General features: G+C 52.6%; 1 protein-coding gene across 3 annotated transcripts in view; it reads left to right on the forward strand.

Annotated features, from left to right (window-relative positions):
* The window catches only part of cdr2l (cerebellar degeneration-related protein 2-like), a 156,557-nt gene that overhangs the window by 94,628 nt on the left and 39,814 nt on the right, over nucleotides 1-22,115 (forward strand). Inside the window, exon 1 of one of the 3 annotated variants that reach the window (XM_070857428.1) lies at nucleotides 7,835-8,186. The exons of the other annotated variants lie outside the window; for them this stretch is intronic. Coding sequence (XP_070713529.1) covers nucleotides 8,105-8,186 — 82 coding nt within the window. The 5' untranslated portion in view covers nucleotides 7,835-8,104. Of the gene's footprint in view, nucleotides 1-7,834; nucleotides 8,187-22,115 lie in introns of those variants that run through there. 3 annotated transcript variants of the gene reach the window in all.

Genomic DNA, 22,115 nt, shown 5'->3' on the forward strand with positions numbered 1-22,115 from the left:
TACATTCAATGAGCTAGCCTCAACTGCTTCCTTGGGCAGAGAATTTCACAGATTCACAACCCTCTGGGAGAAGAAATTCCTTCTCAACTCGGTTTTAAATTGGCTCCCCCGTATTTTGAGGCTGTGCCCCCTAGTTCTAGTCTCCCCGACCAGTGGAAACAACCTCTCCGCCTCTATCTTGTCTATCCCTTTCATTATTTTAAATGTTTCTATAAGATCACCCCTCATCCTTCTGAACTCCAACTCCAACGAGTAAAGACCCAGTCTACTCAATCTATCATCATCTCCGGAATCAGCCTTGTGAATCGTCTCTGTATCCCCTCCAAAGCTAGTATATCCTTCCTTAAGTAAGGTGACCAAAACTGAATGCAGTACTCCAGGTGCGGCCTCACCAATACCCTATACAGTTGCAGCAGGACCTCCCTGCTTTTGTACTCCATCCCTCTCACAATGAAGGCCAACATTCCATTTGCCTTCCTGATTACCTGCTGCACCTGCAAACTAACTTTTTGGGATTCATGCACAAGGATGGCCGCGTCCTCCGCCAGGATCAACTGGGAGAAATGTTCCGGACTCCTGGTGGGTCAGTGGCGGGTGGACTCCCTGCCGGAGGAGCTCAGGCATTTTGCCTGGAGCACGACCCATCTCCTCTATCTGGGAGTCTACCTTAGCCCCGACGAGGGAGCCTGGCCGGCGAACTGGCAGGAGCTGGAGGCCAAGGTCGCCGCTCGCCTAGGGCGCTGGACAGGACTGCTCCGAGTGCTGTCCTACAGGGGTCGAGCGCTAGTCATAAACCAGCTGGTGGCCGCAATGCTGTGGTACCGGCTGGTCACTTTGACCCCTCCCCCTGCGTTTGTCGCCAAGATACAGAAGAAGCTGGTGGACTTCTTCTGGAACAACAGGAAGCACTGGGTCTCTGCTACGGTCTTGAGTCTCCCGCTTGAGGAGGGCGGTCAGTCGTTGGTGTGCGTCAGCGCCCAGTTCGCGACTTTCCGTCTTCAGACCCTGCGGAGATACCTTTACGTCGAGCCCCCTCCTAGGTGGTGTGCTCTGGCGACGTATTTCTTCCGCCAGCAGCGTGACCTCAATTATGGCACGCAGCTCCTGTTTGTGAACTTGGGGGGTGCCAGGACCGCCCTCCGGGAGCTGCCTGTCTTTTACAGGGAACTCATCAGGGTCTGGAACAAAGTCTCCACCAAGCGCAGCTCTCCGCCGGCTGGAGTGGCGGCCGTCCTGCAGGAACCACTGCTCGGGAATCCGTACCTCCACGACCGAGGTTTTATGTGGCGGTCGGAAGAGAGGGCTGTGGCTGGTGAGGTGACCAGGGTCAGGGACCTGCTCGATGGCGGAGGAGCGGGCTGGATGGCGCCAGACACGCTGGCGCGGCGCCTAAATTCTGCCAACGTCCGCCACGCGGCCGATGCCATCGAGTCGCTAAAAACAGCTCTGGGCCCTGACTCCGTTAGGTGCATCGAGGAGGCTCAAGCACGTGGGGAGATCCCGTCCGAACTGACTCCCGTCCGGACGGAATTCCTCATCGGCGCCAAACCCCGGAACCTCCCTCGGGGGCCGGCGCCTCACAACTTGAGCCGCCTCGGGGAAATCCCCTCCGTGCCTTTCAGTTCCGCGCGGAGGGGTTTCCTGTACGGGCTGCTCCTGCACACCCTCAACTTTGCCATCCTCGCCGGCCGTCCGGACACGCCATGGCGTACCATCTTGCCGTCCGGAGGAGGCGGGGGTCCCCGATGGAGGGCACTCTATGCGGGTGTCCTCCCACTATTCATCGGGGACTTGGCCTGGAGGGTGGTGCACGGAGCAGTGCCGTGCAATAAATTTTTAAGCCGGTTCACGGACTCCCAGGCCGCCTGCAATTTCTGCGGTCTGGAGGAGTCCGTGTTCCATGTTTTTATGGAGTGCACAAGGTTGCAGCCCCTGTTCCATTATTTGAAGGGGCTGCTCCTGAAATTCTGGCTGCACTTCAGTCCCACTCTCCTGATCTTTGGGCACCCTGTGCGGAGGGGAGCGGGTAGGTCCGAAGGCCTCCTCGTAGGACTGCTCCTGGGCACGGCCAAGGGTGCCATCAGCCGGTCCAGGCAGCGGGCGGTCGAGGGGGTCGTTCAACCTGACTGCCTGCCTCTCTTCCGCTCTTACATCCGGTCCAGGGTGTCCTTGGAGATGGAGCACGCGGTGTCCACCGGTACGCTCGCGGCCTTCCGCGGTGGGCACCGGAGGGACTGGAGTGCATCGTCACGCCCGGCAACCAAATTTTAATTTGATTTTACGTTTTAAAGTTTAATTTGTTTTAATTGCCGGTGCTTTTAGTGTCCCCTTCCCTTTTATAGGGGGCACCGGAAAAAATTTGATTTTAGCGCCCCAAAAAAAAACCAAAAAAAAAGAAAAAAAAGGGGCCTTGTAAATGTCTGCTGTGTCATCCAGGGCGGGTGGCACGGTTTAATGTTTTATGTTTTACAGATAAACTCTAAAAGAGTTTCATGCACAAGGACCCCCAGGTCCCTCTGCACCTCAGCATGTTGTAATTTCTCCCCATTCAAATAATATTCCCTTTTACTGTTTTTTTTCTCCAAGGTGGATGACCTCACTTTCCGACATTGTATTCCATCTGCCAAACATTAGCCCATTCGCTTAACCTATCTAAATCTCTTTGCAGCCTCTCTGCGTCCTCTACACAACCCGCTTTCCCACTAATCTTTGTGTCATCTGCAAATTTTGTGACACTACACTCTGTCCCCTCTTCCAGGTCATCTATGTATATTGTAAACAGTTGTGGTCCCAGCACCGATCCCTGTGGCACATCACTAACCACCGATTTCCAACCGGAAAAGGACCCATTTATCCCGACTCTCTGCTTTCTGTTCGCCAGCCAATTCTCTATCCATGCTAATACATTTCCTCTGACTCCGCGTACCTTTATCTTCTGCAGTAACCTTTTGTGTGGCACCTTATCGAATGCCTTTTGGAAATCTAAATACACCACATCCATCGGTACACCTCTATCTACCATGCTCGTTATATCCTCAAAGAATTCCAGTAAATTAGTTAAACATGATTTCCCCTTCATGAATCCATGTTGCGTCTGGTGATTGCACTATTGCTATCTAGATGTCCCGCTATTTCTTCCTTAATCATAGTTTCAAGCATTTTCCCCACTACAGATGTTAAACTAACTGGCCTATAGTTACCTGCCTTTTGTCTGCCCCCTTTTTTAAACAGAGGCGTTACATTAACTGATTTCCAATCCGCTGGTACCTCCCCAGAGTCCAGAGAATTTTGGTAGATTATAACGTAGATTATAACTTCCGCCATTTCTTTTAATACCCTGGGATGCATTTCATCAGGACCAGGGGATTTGTCTACCTTGAGTCCCATTAGCCTGTCTAGCACTACCCCCCTAGTGATAGTGATTGTCTCAAGGTCCTCCCTTCCCACATTCATTCCCTCCCTCACTCACTCGCACTCACTCCCTCACTCACCCCCTCCTCCCCTCACTCACCCCCTCCCCCCTCCCTCACCCCCTCCCTCACCCCCTCCCCCCCTCCCTCACCCCCTCCCCCCCTCCCTCACCCCCTCCCTCCCTCACTCCCCCTACCTCCCTCACTCCGGCTCCCTTCCTCCCTCCCTCCCGCTTTGCTGCTCACTCCCCCACTGGCTCACAGAGGCAAGAGGGTGAAGAGAGAGTGAAACAAGAAAATAACCTGGCAAAAACAGACAGAGCAGGAAGCCTTTAAGTAAAACAATTGAAAGCAAGTTAATGTCGACTTCCATAGAGTCTCATTCAGAAGAATGAGAGGTGATCTTATCGAAACGTATAAGATTATGAGGGGGCTTGACAAGGTGGATGCAGAGAGGATGTTTCCACTGATGGGGGAGACTAGAACTAGGGGGCATAATCTTAGAATAAGGGGCCGCCCATTTAAAACTGAGATGAGGAGAAATTTCTTCTTTCAGAGGATTGTAAATCTGTGGAATTCGCTGCCTCAGAGAGCTGTGGAAGCTGGGACATTGAATAAATTTAAGACAGAAATAGAAAGTTTCTTAAATGATAAGGGGATAAGGGGTTATGAGAAGCGGGCGGGGAACCGGAGCTGAGTCCATGATCGAATCAGCCATGATCTTATTGAATGGCGGAGCAGGCTCGAGGGGCCGTATGGCCTACTCCTGCTCCTATTTCTTATGTTCTAAGCGCTTCCTGACACCAGCCCTGAATGGCCTGGCTCTAATTTTAAGGTTACGCCCCCTTGCTCTGGACCCCCCCCACCAGAGGAAATAGTTTCTCTACCCTATCAACTCCTTCAATCATCTTAAACACCTCAATCAGCTCATCCCTTAATCTTCTATATTCAGGGGAATACAAGCCCTGTCTATGCAACCTGCCCCCATAATTCAACCCTTTACCCCCGGTATCACTCTGGTGAATCTGCGCTGCTCCCCCTCCGAGGCCGATATATCCTCCCCGAGGGGTGGGGCCCAGGGCTGCACACAGTGTCCCGAGGGGCGGGGCCCAGGGCTGGATGCAGTGTCCCGAGGGGTGGGGTCCAGGGCTGCACACAGTGTCCAGAGGGGTGGGGCCCAGGGCTGGATGCAGTGTCCCGAGGGGTGGGGTCCAGGGCTGCACACAGTGTCCCGAGGGGTGGGGCCCAGGGCTGCACAGTGTCCCGAGGGGCGGGGCCCAGGACTGCACACAGTGTCCCGAGGGGTGGGGCCCAGGGCTGCACAGTGTCCCGAGGGGCGGGGCCCAGGACTGCACACAGTGTCCCGAGGGGTGGGGCCCAGGGCTGCACAGTGTCCCGAGGGGCGGGGCCCAGGACTGCACACAGTGTCCCGAGGGGGCGGGGCCCAGGACTGCACACAGTGTCCCGAGGGGCGGGGCCCAGGACTGCACTCAGTGTCCCGAGGGGCGGGGCCCAGGGCTGCACACAGTGTCCCGAGGGGTGGGGCCCAGGGCTGCACAGTGTCACGAGGGGTGGGGCCCAGGGCTGCACACAGTGTCCCGAGGGGTGGGGCCCAGGACTGCACACAGTGTCCCGAGGGGTGGGGCCCAGGGCTGCACACAGTGTCCCGAGGGGTGGGGCCCAGGGCTGCACAGTGTCCCGAGGGGTGGGGCCCAGGGCTGCATACAGTGTCCCGAGGGGTGGGGCCCAGGGCTGCACACAGTGTCCCGAGGGGTGGGGCCCAGGGCTGCACACAGTGTCCCGAGGGGTGGGGCCCAGGGCTGCACACAGTGTCCCGAGGGGTGGGGCCCAGGGCTGCACAGTGTCCCGAGGGGTGGGGCCCAGGGCTGCACACAGTGTCCCGAGGGGTGGGGCCCAGGGCTGCACACAGTGTCCCGAGGGGTGGGGCCCAGGGCTGCACACAGTGTCCTGAGGTGGGGCCCAGGATGGACATAGTGGGGGTCTACCCAGAGCTCTGTACAGAACTTCCTCCCCTGTGTATTCCAGCCATCCTGAGATAAAGGACAACATTCCATTGGCCTTTTTAATTATTTTTTGCTCCTGTCCATTTGTTTTTAGTGATGTCTGTGCTTGGACCCCTAAATCTCTCGGCTCCCCCACACTTCCTCGCTTAACACCATTTAGAAATGACTCTGATCCATCTTTCTTGGGTCCAAAGTGGATGACCTCACACTTCCCCGCACTGAACTCCATCTGCCACTGTGTTGCCCACTCACTGAACCTGTCGATGTCCCTTTGCACCTCTCTGCTCCCAGTTACACCACTTACAGTGCCACCTAATGTAGTGTCCGCAGCAAACTTGGATATACGGCTCGTTGTTCCTTCATCCAAGTCATTTATAAATATAGTGAAAGGCTGAGGCCCCAGTACAGAGCCATGGGGAACAGCACTAGTCACATCCTCCCATTGGAGAACAGGCCCATTACCCCATCTCTCAGTCTCCTGCCCCTAACCTATTCCCTACCCATGTCAATAGGTGGCCTTCCATTCCACGTGCTCTCATTGTTGTTAACAGTCTCTTGTGTGGAACCTTATCGAATGCCTTCTGGAACTTTATATAAATAACATCCATAGGCACTCCCCAATCTACCAAAAAGGCAAAATTTTGGTTGCTATGGGAACAGGACATCGCTCTTCCTGTCCACTTCCTGCTCCAAGGCCCCTGTGCAGCATCAGAGAACTTTGGTGCCGCTCTCTCCTCTGTTGCAACATTTGCACAGTCTCCCCCAGCCAGCTGCTGCAGGCAGAATGCACTTCCCCTTTAAGAGGTGCAGTCTGCCTTTAAGAAGTACAGGCTAGTTTTCATTGGTGCTGTTTTTTGGATGAGATGTTAAACATGGAGTTCTTCATGGTGTCCCAGGCCAATATTTATCCCTCAACCAACATCACTAAAACACTTAATTTGGTCATTATGTTGTTGCTGTCTGTGGGGGCGCTTGCTGTGTGCAAATTGGCTGCTGTGTTACTCACATTACAACAGTAACTACTTAATTGGTTGTAAAGCGCTTTGGAGCATCCTGAGGTCATGAAAGGCCCTATAGAAATGCAAATTCCTTCGTGTTGTTGCTGGGACATGGTTCCACCAGAGCCTGCAGACCTCCGATAACTTTCCCAAGTGGCCTTTCTTCATGAATCAGCCTGGACAGCGATTGCAGCTAGGGAAGATATTCCACCATGGAGGGCATCGCAGCCAAGCTGATCCTATTCCCATCTGATGTACGCTCATTTTCCAACGGAACTACACCGGATTACATCGGATATACAGCACAGAAACAGGCCATTCGGCCCAACCAGTCCATGCCGGCGTTTATGCTCCACTCGAGCCTCCTTCCGTCTTTCCTCATCTAAATCTTGCAGCATAACCCTCTATCCCCTTCTCCCTCATATGCTTGTCAAGTCTCCCCTTAAATGCATCGATACTATTCGCTTCAACCCCTCCCTGTGTTAGCAGGTTCCACATCAAGGGCTTAATAAAATATATGGATAAATGTACATTTAAATATACAATGGTCTCATAAAACATATGTGCAAAGATACTTTCTTGAGAGCCGAATTGAATCAATTCTATGAGCAGTGTCAGTCACCCACCCCAGTCCAGAACAGCGCATAGCAAAATCTGCCAATGGGCTTTGAGTGTGGAGAGGGGAGACACTGGGTTTGGGGAAATGTTCATGATATACAAAGTGATTTATCCCCAGCATCGAAGCACTGACCACACTCGATCAGCTCCGCTGGGCAAGCCACATTGTCCGCATGCCAGACACGAGACTCCCAAAGCAAGCGCTCTACTCGGAACTCCTTCACGGCAAACGAGCCAAAGGTGGGCAGAGGAAATGTTACAAGGACACCCTCAAAGCCTCCCTGATAAAGTGCAACATCCCCACCGACACCTGGGAGTCCCTGGCCAAAGACCGCTCTAAGTGGAGGAAGTGCATCCGGGAGGGTGCTGAGCACCTCGAGTCTCGTCGCCGAGAGTATGCAGAAACCAAGCGCAGGCAGCGGAAGGAACATGCGGCAAACCAGTCCCACCCACCCCTTCCCTCAACCACTGTCTGTCCCACCTGTGACAGGGACTGTGGTTCTCGTATTGGACTGTTCAGTCACCTGAGAACTCATTCTAAGAGTGGAAGCAAGTCTTCCTCAATTCCGAGGGACTGCCTATGATGATGATTTAAAAGCTGGAGATTGTGTTTCTCGCAGCACTGGCTGGGGTTTAGACGATTGTGTGAGTTGGGGCTGTGCAAGGGTTAAGGATTGCGAGAGGTGCATATTGCAGCTCACATTGCTAGATGGCACTGAGGAGCTGAGAGCTGCAGGCTCGGGGTGAGCTCTTGCCTGTGAGCAGAGCTCGGCTTTTTTTGGAGTGTGAAGGATGGAAATGACTCACTGAGAGCCAGCCCCGAGCCGACAGCTGCTGGATCTGCCACGTCGGAGGCTGAGCGTTGTGCTGGAGCGGGGAGAGCATCCCAGGCATCGGGACCAAGGTCAGGGGCTGAGCATCCCAGGCCAGCTCTCCAACACAGGCAGGCTGTGCGGCTGCAGCAACTCCCCGCCCAGCCACATCCCCCACACAGGACCTCGGGAAGGGGCAACATCTCCAGCAAGGACAGCCCCTGACTGCAGCCGCCCTCCCAATGATTAGCAACAACCACAGCATGGATGATTTTGAGACTGAGGAGGACGAGCCCTGGTATGATCAGCAGGATCTGGAACAAGGTGAGCAGAGGGAGGGGGAGGGGGAAATTAATGGTAAAGGTGGGATAGTTGGTGAAGGTAGGTTGGAGCAGATCATTGAAGGGCAGGGGCCTCGGGAAGGGGAGGGGGCGTGTGGGGAGGGGGAGTGTGGAGAGGGGGAGGGGAGTGTGGGGAGGGGGTGAGGTGGGAGTAAATCTAAAGATGGATGAAAGGGAGGTGAGAGAAGGGACAAAGAGAGCAAGGAAGAGGTGGAGAGAGAGACAATCTCAAACTGTGAGCGGTTTCTCTCACCTTTTCACAAACCACTCCCCAGGTTGTGAAACAACAGTGTGAGAAGCTGCCCTGTGTACTGGGTTGTGTGTCTGTCACACTGCGCTCAGCCCCAGTGAATCACTGCTGGGGAGGGAGAGAGGGAAGGAGAGAGGGAGAGGGGGGAGAGAGAGGGAGGGGGAGGGCCAGGGAGGGGGAGAGAGAGGGAGGGGGGAGAGAGAGAGAGAGGGAGGGGGGGGGGAGAGAGAGAGAGAGAGAGGGGGGGAGAGAGGGAGGGAGGGGGGAAGAGAGAGAGGGAGGGAGGGGGGAGAGAGAGAGGGGGGAGAGGGAGGGAGGGGGGGAGTGAGAGGGGGGGAGAGAGAGAGAGGGGGAGGAGGGAGAGAGAGGGAGGGGGGGAAGGGGAGGGGAGGGGGGGGTGAGAGATGGAGGGGGGAGAGAGAGGGAGGGGGAGAGAGAGGGAGGGGAGAGAGGCAGGGGGGGTGAGAGAGGGAGGGAGGGGAGAGAGGCAGGGGGGGTGAGAGAGGGAGGGGGGGAAGAGAGAGAGGGGGGAGAGAGAGAGAGAGAGAGAGGGAGGGAGGGAGGGGGGTAGACAGAGGGGGAGAGAGGGAGGGAGGGGGTGAGAGAGAGAGGGAGGGGGGGGGAGGGAGGGGGTGGGAGAGAGAGAGAGAGAGGGAGGGAGGGGGGGAGAGAGAGAGAGAGGGAGGGAGGGGGGGAGAGAGGGAGAGGGAGGGAGGGGGAGAGAGAGAGGGAGGGGGGTAGAGAGAGAGGGGGGAGAGAGAGAGGGAGGGAGGGGGGAGAGAGAGAGGGGGAGAGAGAGAGGGGGAGAGAGAGAGAGAGGGAGGGAGGGGGGGAGAGAGGGGGGGAGGATGGAGAGAGAGGGAGGGGGAGGGGAGAGGGGGGGGTGAGAGATGGAGGGGGGAGAGAGAGGGAGGGGGGAGAGGGGCAGGGGGGGTGAGAGAGGGAGGGGGGGAAGAGAGAGAGGGGGAGAGAGAGAGAGAGGGAGGGGGGAGAGAGAGAGAGAGAGAGGGAGGGAGGGGGTAGAGAGAGAGGGAGGGAGGGGGTAGAGAGAGAGGGAGGGAGGGGGTAGAGAGAGAGGGAGGGAGGGGGAGAGAGGGAGGGAGGGGGGGAGAGAGAGAGGGAGGGAGGGGGGAGAGAGGGAGGGGGGGAGAGAGGGAGGGAGGGGGGGAGAGAGAGAGGGGGGGCAGAGAGAGAGAGGGAGGGAGGGGGAGGGGGAGAGAGAGGGGGGAGAGAGAGAGAGGGGGGGGTGGGAGAGAGAGGGGGGGTGAGAGAGGGAGGGTGGAGAGAGAGGGCGGAGGGGAGAGAGAGGGAGGGGGTGCAGAGAGAGGGAGGGGGTGGAGAGAGAGGGAGGGAGGGGGTGGAGAGAGGGAGGGAGGGGGGTGAGAGAGGGAGGGGAGAGAGAGGGAGGGAGGGGGGAGAGAGAGGGAGGGAGGGGGGTAGAGAGAGGGAGGGAGGGGGGAGAGAGAGGGAGGGAGGTGGGGAGAGAGAGGGAGGGGAGGGGGGTGAGAGAGGGGAGGGGAGAGGGAGGGGAAGGGGAGAGAGGGAGGGGGGGAGGAGAGAGGGAGGGGGAGAGAGGGAGGGGGGAGGGAGAGAGGAGGGGGAGGGGAGAGAGGAGGGGGAAGAGAGGGAGGGGGGAGAGAGGGGGTAGGGGAGGGAGGGAGGGGAGAGAGGGGGGGAGGGGGGAGATAGGGAGGAGGGGAAGAGGGGGAAGGGGAGAGAGGGAGGGAGGGGGGAGAGAGGGAGGGGGAGGGGAAGGGTGGGGAGAGAGGGAGGGGAGAGTGGGAGGGAGGGGAGGAGAGTGGGAGGGAGGGAGGGGGGAGGGGGGGAGAGGGAGGCGGGGGAGATGGAGAGGGAGAGAGAGGGAGGGAGGCGGGGAAGAGGGGAGAGAGAGGGAGGGAGGGAGACGGGGAAGAGGGAGAGAGAGGGAGGGAGGGAGACGGGGGAGAGGAAGAGCGTGGGGGGAGGAAGAGAGAGGGAGGGAGGTGGGGAAGAGGAGGGGAGGGAGAGAGGGAGGGGAGGGGGGAGGGGAGAGATTAAGGGGGAGAAGGTAGGGAGAGAGGGAGGGAAGGGAGGGTGAGTGAGGATGGAGGGAGAGGAGGGGGAGAGAGGGAGTGAGGGTGGAGGGAGAGAGGGAGGGAGGGGGGTGGGGGAGAAGGGGGGAGGGGGGAAGAGTGAGGGAGGTGGTGAGGGGGGAGGGAGGGGAAGAGAGAGAGGGGGAGGGGAAGAGAGAGAGGGGGAGGGGAAGAGAGAGAGGGGGAGGGGAAGAGAGAGAGGGAGGGGGAAGAGTGAGGGGGAAGAGAGAGAGGGAGGGGGGAAGAGAGAGAGGGAGGGGGAAGAGAGAGAGGGAGGGGGGAAGAGAGAGAGGGTGGGGGGGAGGAGGGAGAGAGGGAGGGAGAGAGAGGGGAGGGAAGAGAGGGGGAGGGGGGAAGAGAGAGAGAGGGAGGGAGGGGGGGAAGAGAGGGAGGGAGGGAAGAGAGGGAGGGAGGGGGAGGGGGGGAGAGAGAGGGGGAGGGGGGAAGAGAGAGGGGTGAGGGGGGAGAGAGAGAGAGCAGAGGGGAGAGAGAGAGAGCAGGGGGGAGAGAGAGGGAGAGGGGGTGGGAGAGGGAGGGGGGAGGCGGGGAGGGGCGTGGGGAGGCGGGGAGGGGAGGGAGAGAGGGAGGGAGTGGGGAGAGAGAGGGAGGGAGGGGGGAGAGCGAGGGAGGGGTGGAGGGAGAGGGAGGGTGGAGAGAGGGGGAGGGAGGGGGAGAGAGGGGGAGGGGGAGAGAGAGAGGAGGGGGGAGGGAGAGGGGGTGGGAGAGGGAGAGGGGGAGGCGGGGAGGGGAGGGGGGGAGGCGGGGAGGGGAGGGAGAGAGGGAGGGGAGGGGGGAGAGAGAGGGAGGGAAGGGGGAGGGAGAGAGAGAGAGGGAGGGGGAGAGCGAGGGAGGGAGGGGGGAGAGAGAGGGAGGGAGGAGGGGGAGAGAGGAAGAGGGAGAGGGAGAGAGAGAGAGCGGGGAGGGAGAGGAGGGAGAGAGGGAGGAGAGACTTGAGTATACAGATGAAGCAGGTGATACAAGAAAACTGAGGAGGTGTGTAAACTGGAGGTGGGTGTGACTCAACCTAATGCGACATGGCAGAGGAGGGGATCGATTGTAAATATTGTTCTGTGGGGGAAGGGAGGTGAAGAGATGCGAAAGGGAGTGAGATAGTGGGCAGACTGAAATGAAATGAGGAATCGGGGCCGAGAGGAAGAGAGTGATTGTGTGCCGCCTTTCACGGAATGGGTTGGACCTTGCGGTCAGTGACTGCACATACTGACCTAATGCAAGCCCCAGATTTAGCTGTTTACCTGGGGCCCTAGTCACAATATAAATGGCTGTGCAATGGAGCAGGACCTGACACACAACTGAAGCCCCCTCTCTCTCTCTCTCTCTCTCTCTCTATCTCTCTCCCCCTGGGGTGGGGAATGTCTGGGGTGGCAGCTTGTAGGTTGGGATTGTGGTTATTTTCCACATTGTGTCAGCAAGAGCCACAGTTTGCAGCCAGCGAGTTAGGCCATGAATATTCTAATTGAATCAATTTATATTCTCCGAGGATTATATTTCGTGCTGTGGTTGTGAGCGAGAATTGTTGGCGGAGCCTGGGGATCAGCTTGGCTGCTTCCTGTGGCATTGCACCCCATTCACCGGGCTGTTGGATATGTACAGCTCGCCTGGTTAAAAGCCCAGGGTTGTGTTTAAGCACAGTCCCTGCTGGAATCGCGAGTGAATGTAACCCGGACAGTCAGCAACACTCACCCTGCACTGGGTCAATCACACCACAGGAAGCTCTTTAAGTGGATCAAGCATACTTGACCTTCACAATCCAGTTATTCATGTCGGGGCGGATTTATACAGAGCATGGGTGCTTTAGTTACACTTCAACAGCTTCATATCATTAAAAGAAGCTTTTTCAAGAGTCATGGGATTTCTGTGAGGGGAAGACAGTGAAATGTTTATATTGTGTCCATTCAAAGACACCCAGCCATACATTGCTATATTCAGGCATTTAAAACTTGCAATGTGTCTGAACAGAGCACTTTAAGCTGCTTAAAAAAAACTGGGGTAGAGTACTGGTGGGTACAGGTCTATCACTGTATAACACTGGGGTACAGTACTGATGGGTACAGGTCTATCACTGTATAACACTGGGGTACAGTACTGGTGGGTACAGGTCTATCACTGTATAACACTGGGGTACAGTACTAGTGGGTACAGGTCTGTCTGTATAACACTGGGGTACAGTACTAGTGGGTACAGGTCTGTCACTGTATAACACTGGGGTACAGTACGGGTGGGTACAGGTCTGTCACTGTATAACACTGGGGTACAGTACTAGTGGGTACAGGTCTGTCACTGTATAGTACTGGGGTACAGTACTGGTGGGTACAGGTCTGTCACTGTATAACACTGGGATACAGTACTGGTGGGTACAGGTCTATCACTGTAAAACACTGGGGTACAGTACTAGTGGGTACAGGTCTGTCACTGTATAGTACTGGGGTACAGTACTGGTGGGTACAGGTCTGTCACTATAACACTGGGATACAGTACTGGTGGGTACAGGTCTATCACTGTATAACACTGGGGTACAGTACGGGTGGGTACAGGTCTGTCACTAACACTGGGGTACAGTACTGGTGGGTACAGGTCTGTCACTGTATAACACTGGGGTACAGTACTGGTGGGTACAGGTCTGTCACTGTATAACACTGGGGTACCGTAATAGTGGGTACAGGTCTATCACTGTATAACACTGGGGTACAGTACGGATGGGTACAGGTCTGTCACTAACACTGGGGTACAGTACTGGTGGGTACAGGTCTGTCACTGTATAACACTGGGGTACATAGAAACATAGAAAATAGGTGCAGGAGTAGGCCATTCGGCCCTTCTAGCCTGCACCGCCATTCAATGAGTTCATGGCTGAACATGCAACTTCAGTACCCCATTCCTGCTTTCTCACCATACCCCTTGATTCCCCTAGTAGTAAGGACTTCATCTAACTCCTTTTTGAATATATTTAGTGAATTGGCCTCAACAACTTTCTGTGGTAGAGAATTCCACAGGTTCACCACTCTCTGGGTGAAGAAATTCCTCCTCATCTCGGTCCTAAATGGCTTCCCCCTTATCCTTAGACTGTGTCCCCTGGTTCTGGACTTCCCCAACATTGGGAACATTCTTCCTGCATCTAACCTGTCTAACCCCGTCAGAATTTTAAACGTTTCTATGAGGTCCCCTCTCATTCTTCTGAACTCCAGTGAATACAAGCCCAGTTGATCCAGTCTTTCTTGATAGGTCAGTCCCGCCATCCCGGGAATCAGTCTGGTGAACCTTCGCTGCACTCCCTCAATAGCAAGAATGTCCTTCCTCAGGTTAGGAGACCAAAACTGTACACAATACTCCAGGTGTGGCCTCACCAAGGCCCTGTACAATTGTAGCAACACCTCCCTGCCCTTGTACTCAAATCCCCTCACTATGAAGGCCAACATGCCATTTGCTTTCTTAACCGCCTGCTGTACCTGCATGCCAACCTTCAATGACTGATGTACCATGACACCCAGGTCTCTTTGCACCTGCCCTTTTCCTAATCTGTCACCATTCAGATAATAGTCTGTCTCTCTGTTTTTACCACCAAAGTGGATAACCTCACATTTATCCACATTATACTTCATCTGCCATGCATTTGCCCACTCACCTAACCTATCCAAGTCGCTCTGCAGCCTCATAGACTCCTCCTTGCAGCTCACACTGCCACCCAACTTAGTGTCATCCGCAAATTTGGAGATACTACATTTAATCCCCTCGTCCAAATCATTAATGTACAGTGTAAACAGCTGGGGCCCCAGCACAGAACCTTGCGGTACCCCACGAGTCACTGCCTGCCATTCTGAAAAGTCCCCATTTACTCCTACTCTTTGCTTCCTGTCTGACAACCAGTTCTCAATCCATGTCAGCACACTACCCCCAATCCCATGTGCTTTAACTTTGCACATTAATCTCTTGTGTGGGACCTTGTCGAAAGCCTTCTGAAAGTCCAAATATACCACATCAACTGGTTCTCCCTTGTCCACTCTACTGGAAACATCCTCAAAATATTCCAGAAGATTTGTCAAGCATGATTTCCCTTTCACAAATCCATGCTGACTTGGACCTATCATATTACCTCTTTCCAAATGCACTGCTATGACATCCTTAATAATTGATTCCATCATTTTACCCACTACCGATGTCAGGCTGTAATTCCCTGTTTTCTCTCTCCCTCCTTTTTTAAAAAGTGGGGTTACACTGGCTACCCTCCACTCCATAGGAACTGATCCAGAGTCAATGGAATGTTGGAAAATGACTGTCAATGCATCCACTATTTCCAAGGCCACCTCCTTAAGTACTCTGGGATGCAGTCCATCAGGCCCTGGGGATTTATCGGCCTTCAATCCCATCAATTTCCCCAACACAATTTCCCGACTAATAAGGATTTCCCTCAGTTCCTCCTCCTTACTAGACCCTCCGACCCCTTTTATATCCGGAAGGTTGTTTGTGTCCTCCTCAGTGAATACCGAACGAAAGTACTTGTTCAATTGGTCCGCCATTTCTTTGTTCCCCGTTATGACTTCCCCTGATTCTGACTGCAGGGGACAGTACTGGTGGGTACAAGTCTGTCACCGTATAACACTGAGGTACAGTACTGGTGGGTACAGGTCAGTCACTAATGGTTGAGGGGATGAATATAGAATTACTGTACAGCACAGATCCTGGTCGTTTGGCCCTGCCAGTCCTTGTTGGTATTTATTCTCATCTCGGGCAGTATCCCGCCCTGTTCCTAAACCCTTTATCCCCCTTTCCTTCAATTAAGTTAGCCATGGTGTGCTCCAGTCACTAACTCTGGTGTGATTGGGTCAAACTGTGTGGCAAGCTGTTCGACTATGACAGTGCATTGATATCTGTACAGTGAGTGCAATTACACGGGTTAAGGAGGTGCCATAGTTATATTACTGGATGAGCAATCCGCAGACCTGAGACCCAATCCCACCCTGGCAGTTTGGCAATTTGAATTTGGTGCAAAAAATCTTTGTCGGTAAAAGTGACCATGTCGTACAAATCCAACTGGTTCACTGATGTCCCTTATGGGGAAGGAAATCTGCTGTCCTTACCTGGTCTGGCCGATATGTGTCTCCCATCCCACTTCAACGTGGTTGCCTCTAAAATGCCCCCTGAAGTGGCCATTGGGTTGTATCATAGAAACATAGAAACATAGAAAATAGGTGCAGGAGTAGGCCATTTGGCCCTTCGAGCCTGCACCACCATTCAATAAGATCATGGCTGATCATTCACCTCAGTACCCCTTTCCTGCTTTCTCTCCATACCCCTTGATCCCTTTGGCCGTAAGGACCATATCTAACTCCCTCTTGAATATATCCAATGAACTGGCATCAACAACTCTCTGCGGTAGGGAATTCCACAGGTTAACAACTCTCTGAGTGAAGAAGTTTCTCCTCATCTCAGTCCTAAATGGCTTACCCCTTATCCTTAGACTGTGACCCCTGGTTCTGGACTTCCCCAACATCGGGAACATCCTTCCTGCATCTAACCTGTCCAGTCCCGTCATAATTTTATAGAAACATAGAAAATAAGTTTCTATGAGATCCCCTCTCATCCTTCTAAACTCCAGTGAATACAGGCCCAGTTGATCCAGTCTCTCCTCATATGTCAGTCATGCCATCCCGGGAATCAGTCTGGTGAACCTTCGCTGCACTCCCTCAATAGCAAGAATGTCCTTCCTCAGATTAGGAAATCAAAACTGAACACAATATTCCAGGTGAGGCCTCACCAAGGTCCTGTACAGCTGCAGTAAGACCTCCCTGCTCCTACATTCAAATCCTCTCGTTATGAAGGCCAACATACCATTTGCCTTCTTTACCACCTGCTGTACCTGTATGCTAACTTTCAATGACTGATGAACCATGACACCCAGGTCTCGTTGCACCTCCCCTTTTCCTAATCTGCCGCCATTCAGATAATATTCTGCCTTCGTGTTTTTACCACCAAAGTGGATAACCTCACATATATCCACATTATACTGCATCTGCCACACATTTGCCCACTCACCTAACCTGTCCAAGTCACCCTGCAGCCTTTTAGTGCCCTCCTCACAGCTCACACCGCCACCTAGCTTAGTGTCATTTGCAAACTTGGAGATATTACACTCAATTCCCTCATTCAAATCATTAATGTATATTGTAAATAGCTGGGGTCCCAGCACTGAGCCCTGCGGCACGCCACTAGTCACTGCCTGCCATTCTGAAAAGGATCTATTTATCCCGACTCTCTGCTTCCTGTCTGCCAACCAGTTCTCTATCCACGTCAGTATATTACCCCCAATACAATGTGCTTTGATTTTGCACACCAATCTATTGTGTGGGACCTTGTCAAAAGCCTTTTGAAAGTCCAAATACACCACATCCACTGGTTCTCCCTTGTTCATTCAACCACTTACATCCTCAAAAAATTCTAGAAGATTTGTCAAGCAGGATTTCCCTTTCATAAATCCATGCTGTCTTGGACCGATCCTATCACTGCTTTCCAAATGCGTTGCTATTTCACCTTTAATAATTGATTCACACCGTGCGTGGATCAAGAAGGCCCATCACCACCTTCTCATGGCAACTGGTGATGGGCCCTGCCCCCACATCCTGGAATGAATATGATTATAGCTCTCCTGTCAGCTGTGGCTCAATGGGTAGCACACTCGCCTCTGAGTCAGAAGGTTGTGGATTCAAGTCCCACTCCAGGGAATTGGGCACATATATCTAGGCTGACACTCTAGTGCAGTGTTGAGGGAGTGCTGCACTGTCAGAGGTGCCGTCTTTTGGATGAGATGTTAAACAGACGTCTGCTCTCTCAGGTGGATGTAAAAGATCCCATGGCACTATTTTGAAGAAGAGCAGGGGAGTTATCCCCGGTGTCCTGGGTTCAATATTTATCCCTTAATCAATATCACTAAAACAGATTATCATGTCATTATCACATTGCCGTTTGTGGGAGCTTGCTGTGCACAAATTGGCTGCCGCCTTTCCCACATTACACCAGTGACTACACTCCAAATGTACTTCATTGGCTGTAAAGCGCTTTGAGACGTCCGGTGGCCGTGAAAGGCGCTATATAGATGCAAGTCTTTCTTTCTCTTCCACCTGAACCAAGTGCCCATTCTTCACATCTTGGATCAGACAGTGAATGTCCGTGTGCTGGTCCAGTGAGGAGAATATCTGAGCCAAGCCCCTGGCTCCCGCTGGCCTCCACACCCCCTGAGCAGGGGATTGTGATCAGGAACCCGGGCTGTGTGGGATTTGTTTGCTCCCTTCCCTAGTTTCCCACTGCTGGGGCCAATCTTCCACCCACAATTGCAGGCCTGGCTGGCATGTGTCCAGCTCTGGTCAGTCCCACCTTGAGCACTGTGTCTCGTTCTGGTCAGACTCGCCTCGAGATCAAACCTGGGAATTTTTGGATGTCTGTGATTCCGTCCCACTGCACGCATTGTGCAATCACAAGATAATTCTGGATGCAGGAGGCCATTCAGCCCATCGGAATCTAACCATCCAGCGAGATCCTATCATCCAACAGCAACAACAACTTGTATTCATATAGCGCCTTTTACCTAGTGAAATGTCCCAAGGTGCTTCACAGGAGTATTATGAGATAAAAATTTGACACTGAGCCGCATAAGGAGAAATTAGGGCAGGTGACCAAAAGCTTGGTCAAAGAGGTAGGTTTTAAGGAGCGTCTTTAAGGAGGAAAAAGAGGTAGAGAGGTTTAGGGAGGGAGTTCCAGAGCTTGGGGCCGAGGCAACAGAAGGCACGGTCACCAATGGTGGAGCGATTATAATCAGGGATGCTCAAGAGGGCAGAATTAGAGGATCCAGGGAGATTGTGCCACTCCCCATTGCTGCATCCAATTATTTTCTTCAACGATTCCAAGGATTTTGCCCCCACTCTATCAGAGGAGAGTCTCATTCATGCTTTGTGTGAAGAAGAATTACCAGATATCGGGCCTTAAATTGCCTTTCACCAGTTAGAACCTGTACCCCTTTTATTCTGCTCCCCCCGTTTAAACTAATATTTTTGGTTCACTTTTTCTGTACCCATTACAACCTTATGTCCCTCAAAAAGATCACCTCTCAGACGTCTCCATTCCAGCCAAGCTTTCTCCAGCCTCTCCACATAACCCAGAGTCTGACCAGAACTGGACACAGTGCTCGAGGTGGGTCTGACCAGAACTGGACCCAGTGCTCGAGGTGAGTCTGACCAGAACTGGACATAGAACTCGAGGTGGGCCTGACCAGAACTGGACACAGAACTCGAGGTGGGTCTGACCAGAACTGGACACAGTGCTCGAGGTGGTTCTGACCAGAACTGGACACAGAGCTTGAGGTGGATCTGACCAGAACTGGACACAGAGCTCGAGGTGGATCTGACCACAGCACCGTCCAGTTTGATCACGGCTTCCTCTGACTTGTATGCTACTGTTCCGTCTCTCTAGTCCAACATCCAATGGGACTTTGACTGCTGCTCAGTCATGATTGGACATGTTGAACGTTGAGTCTCTTCCCCTCGGCTATTTCTACACCATCATGAAGTCTATGTGTTGCACATTTTCCCTTCCTGTGATCAATATTTTACCCTTGCGTACATTAAATTCCACCCACCAATGTTCTACATATTTTGTCCAACCCATTCTCTAATTTCTGGGTTGCCTCCTCGAATTCCACTGCCCCTACCAGTTTGATGGTATCAGCAAATTGTCCATTTTACGTTGAGTTTCTGAATCCAGGCTATTTAGTGCACAGTAGTGGGCCCAGTACTGAGGTACCCCATTCAGTACTTCCAGCCCCCGCACTTAGCGGTAACCCCTTCAACGAACGCGCGATTCCTACCATTCAGCAAGTTTCTTGCCTCTCCAAGGTTTACCGTGAATATCCCACAGTTTTGCGATTAATATCCTAGTTTTGCGATTAATATCCTACAGTTTTGCAATTAATATCCTACAGTTTTGCGATTAATATCCTACAGTTTTGCAATTAATATCCCACAGTTTTGCGATTAATATCCCACAGTTTTGCGATTAATATCCTACAGTTTTGCGATTAATATCCCACAGTTTTGCGATTAATATCCTACAGTTTTGCGATTAATATCCTACAGTTTTGCAATTAATACCCTACAGTTTTGCGATTAATATCCAACTGTTTTGCGATTAATATCCCACAGTTTTGCAATTAATATCCCACAGTTTTGCGATTAATATCCTACAGTTTTGCGATTAATATCCCACAGTTTTGCGATTAATATCCTACAGTTTTGCGATTAATATCCTACAGTTTTGCGATTAAATAATAGCCTTTCATGTGGCACTTTTATCTAAAAGCTTTTGTAAGTCGAGGTACAGCGTGTCATGGGGCTTCCCACAGCCCAGTTCTTTTAACAAAACCGAGGAGGTTTGTCAGACACGATCTTTCCCTTCTAAATCCACACTGCCCGCTATTTACTGGACTATCAATGTGCAGATAATCCTCCAGATTACGCCTGGTAATTGATTCCATTATTTGACGTGGAACAGAAGTAAGACCAAGTGTTCTGTAGTTGCCGGGCCCTGGTTTATAAATATGGACTCCATATTGACCATTTGTAAAGTCAATTCTCGGGATGCGGGGGCCTTTTGAGAAGGCAGTGTGGGCCTTTTAAACCGTAGCAGTTTGATATAAACTGAATGGTTTGTCAAGAGTCAACCAGGTTGGTCTGGGACTGGAGTCACATGTAGGCCAGACCGGGTAAGGATGGCAGGTTGCTTTCCTGAAAGGACCTTAGTGAACCAGTTGGGTTTTTACAACAGTCTGATAAATTAATAGTCACTTTTACTGATACTAGCTTTTGTTTGGGATTTTAAAAATGTAATAATTCAAATTCTCAAACTGCCAAGGTGATTACCAGCCTAGTAACATAATCACCATCACCGCAATAACATTCGATGATTGGAGGCCCCAGGGGCTTCTGTTTCCTGGTGAAGTGTTGGCTGCTCTTGGCCTGGCCGCGGAACATGTGCTCCGGATGTTTACCAGGAACGTTGCCCAACAAGCGAAGATTTGCTTTGTTGAACCACAGTCCGAACCATTTGTTTCAGTGCTCCGAGACACTGCATCTCAAGCTTCGTAGCACAGAGGCAGGCCATTCGGCCCATCGTCCTGTGCTGGCTCTTTTCTAGAACAGTCCCAAACTAATCCCGCTACCCCGCTCTCCACACAGCCCTGTATCAATCCCCAAACTAATCCCACTGCCCTGCTGCCTCCCATAGTCCAGAATCAATCCCCAAACTAATCCCACTGCAAAGCTCTTTCCCCATAGCGCTGTATCAATCCCCAAACTAATCCCACTGCCCCACTCTCTCCCCATAGCCCTGTATTTATCCCAAACAAATCCCACTGACTCTCTCTCTCCATAGCCCTGTATCAATCCCAAACTAATCCCACTGACTCTCTCTCCCCATAGCCCTGTATCAATCCCAAACTAATCCCACTGACTCTCTCTCCCCATAGTCTGTCTCTTCCTTATTGGTGTGAGCCGTACTCCGAGTACCTGTTAGGGGATGGTTGTTCATATTTCTAAATTTATAAGTAATTGTTCAAGACAGTAGGGTTCAAAGGCATTTATTGGCATTCATCCGAAATAGGTATGCAATGATGACTATTACTACCAATAATGATTCGCAAGGTCAACTTACAGCGCACATTCCCCGGGAATTCACGCCGTCCAGTTGCCGAGCTCACGGGCAATGCCGGGCCTGGGCGAATTCTGTGCTCACACCCCTCTTCATATATGTTTTCACCAGTGCAGATTTATATGTTATAATGGGTTCCCTCGTCCCGTTAGTCACTGAATAAATTTCAGTTTTAACAAGAAGGCCTCCCATACACCTTATCAAGACTTCATCGTGTCAATCGAGTCACTCAACTGGAGACAGTTACGGGGAGCCCAAGACTCCTGCAGGCGAGGTATCGCTTGCCTTGCGCAGATATGTCGGTAGATCGGTTAATGCTCAGGAGGACAGATGAGATGGCGATGGGGCTCGGACAAAGAAAGCATGAAGCTGAAAGCTTATCAGTGAAAGCCTCTCTCTGGTCACTTTTAATTCCCACGGAACGTTGAAACTCACTTAACAGGCCAAAGTGAAATCTGATTTGTAAAGAATTAACCCTTTCCTCACAGGTAGCCATCTCTCTCTGAGTCAGAAAATTGTGGGTTCAAATCCCACTCCAGGGACTTGAGCACATAAATCTAGGCTGATATTCCCAGTGCGGTGCTGAGGGAGTGCTGCAATGTTGAAGGTGCTGTCTTTTGGATGAGACATTAAACCGAGGCCCCGTCTGCCCCCTCAGGTAGATTTAAAAGATCACATGGCAATATTTCGAAAAAGAACAGGGGAGTTATCCCGGTGTCCTGGGGCCAATATTTATCTCTCAACCATTATAACAAAACCAGATTATCTGGCCATTATCACATTGCTGTTTGTAGGAGCTTGCTGTGCGCAAATTGGCTGCCACGTTTCCCACATTGCAACAGTGACTACACTCCAAAAGTACTTCATTGGCTGTAAAGCGCTT

The sequence above is a fragment of the Pristiophorus japonicus genome, chromosome 16 (assembly GCF_044704955.1).
Source record: "Pristiophorus japonicus isolate sPriJap1 chromosome 16, sPriJap1.hap1, whole genome shotgun sequence".
In the NCBI taxonomy this organism is placed as follows: domain Eukaryota; kingdom Metazoa; phylum Chordata; class Chondrichthyes; family Pristiophoridae; genus Pristiophorus; species Pristiophorus japonicus.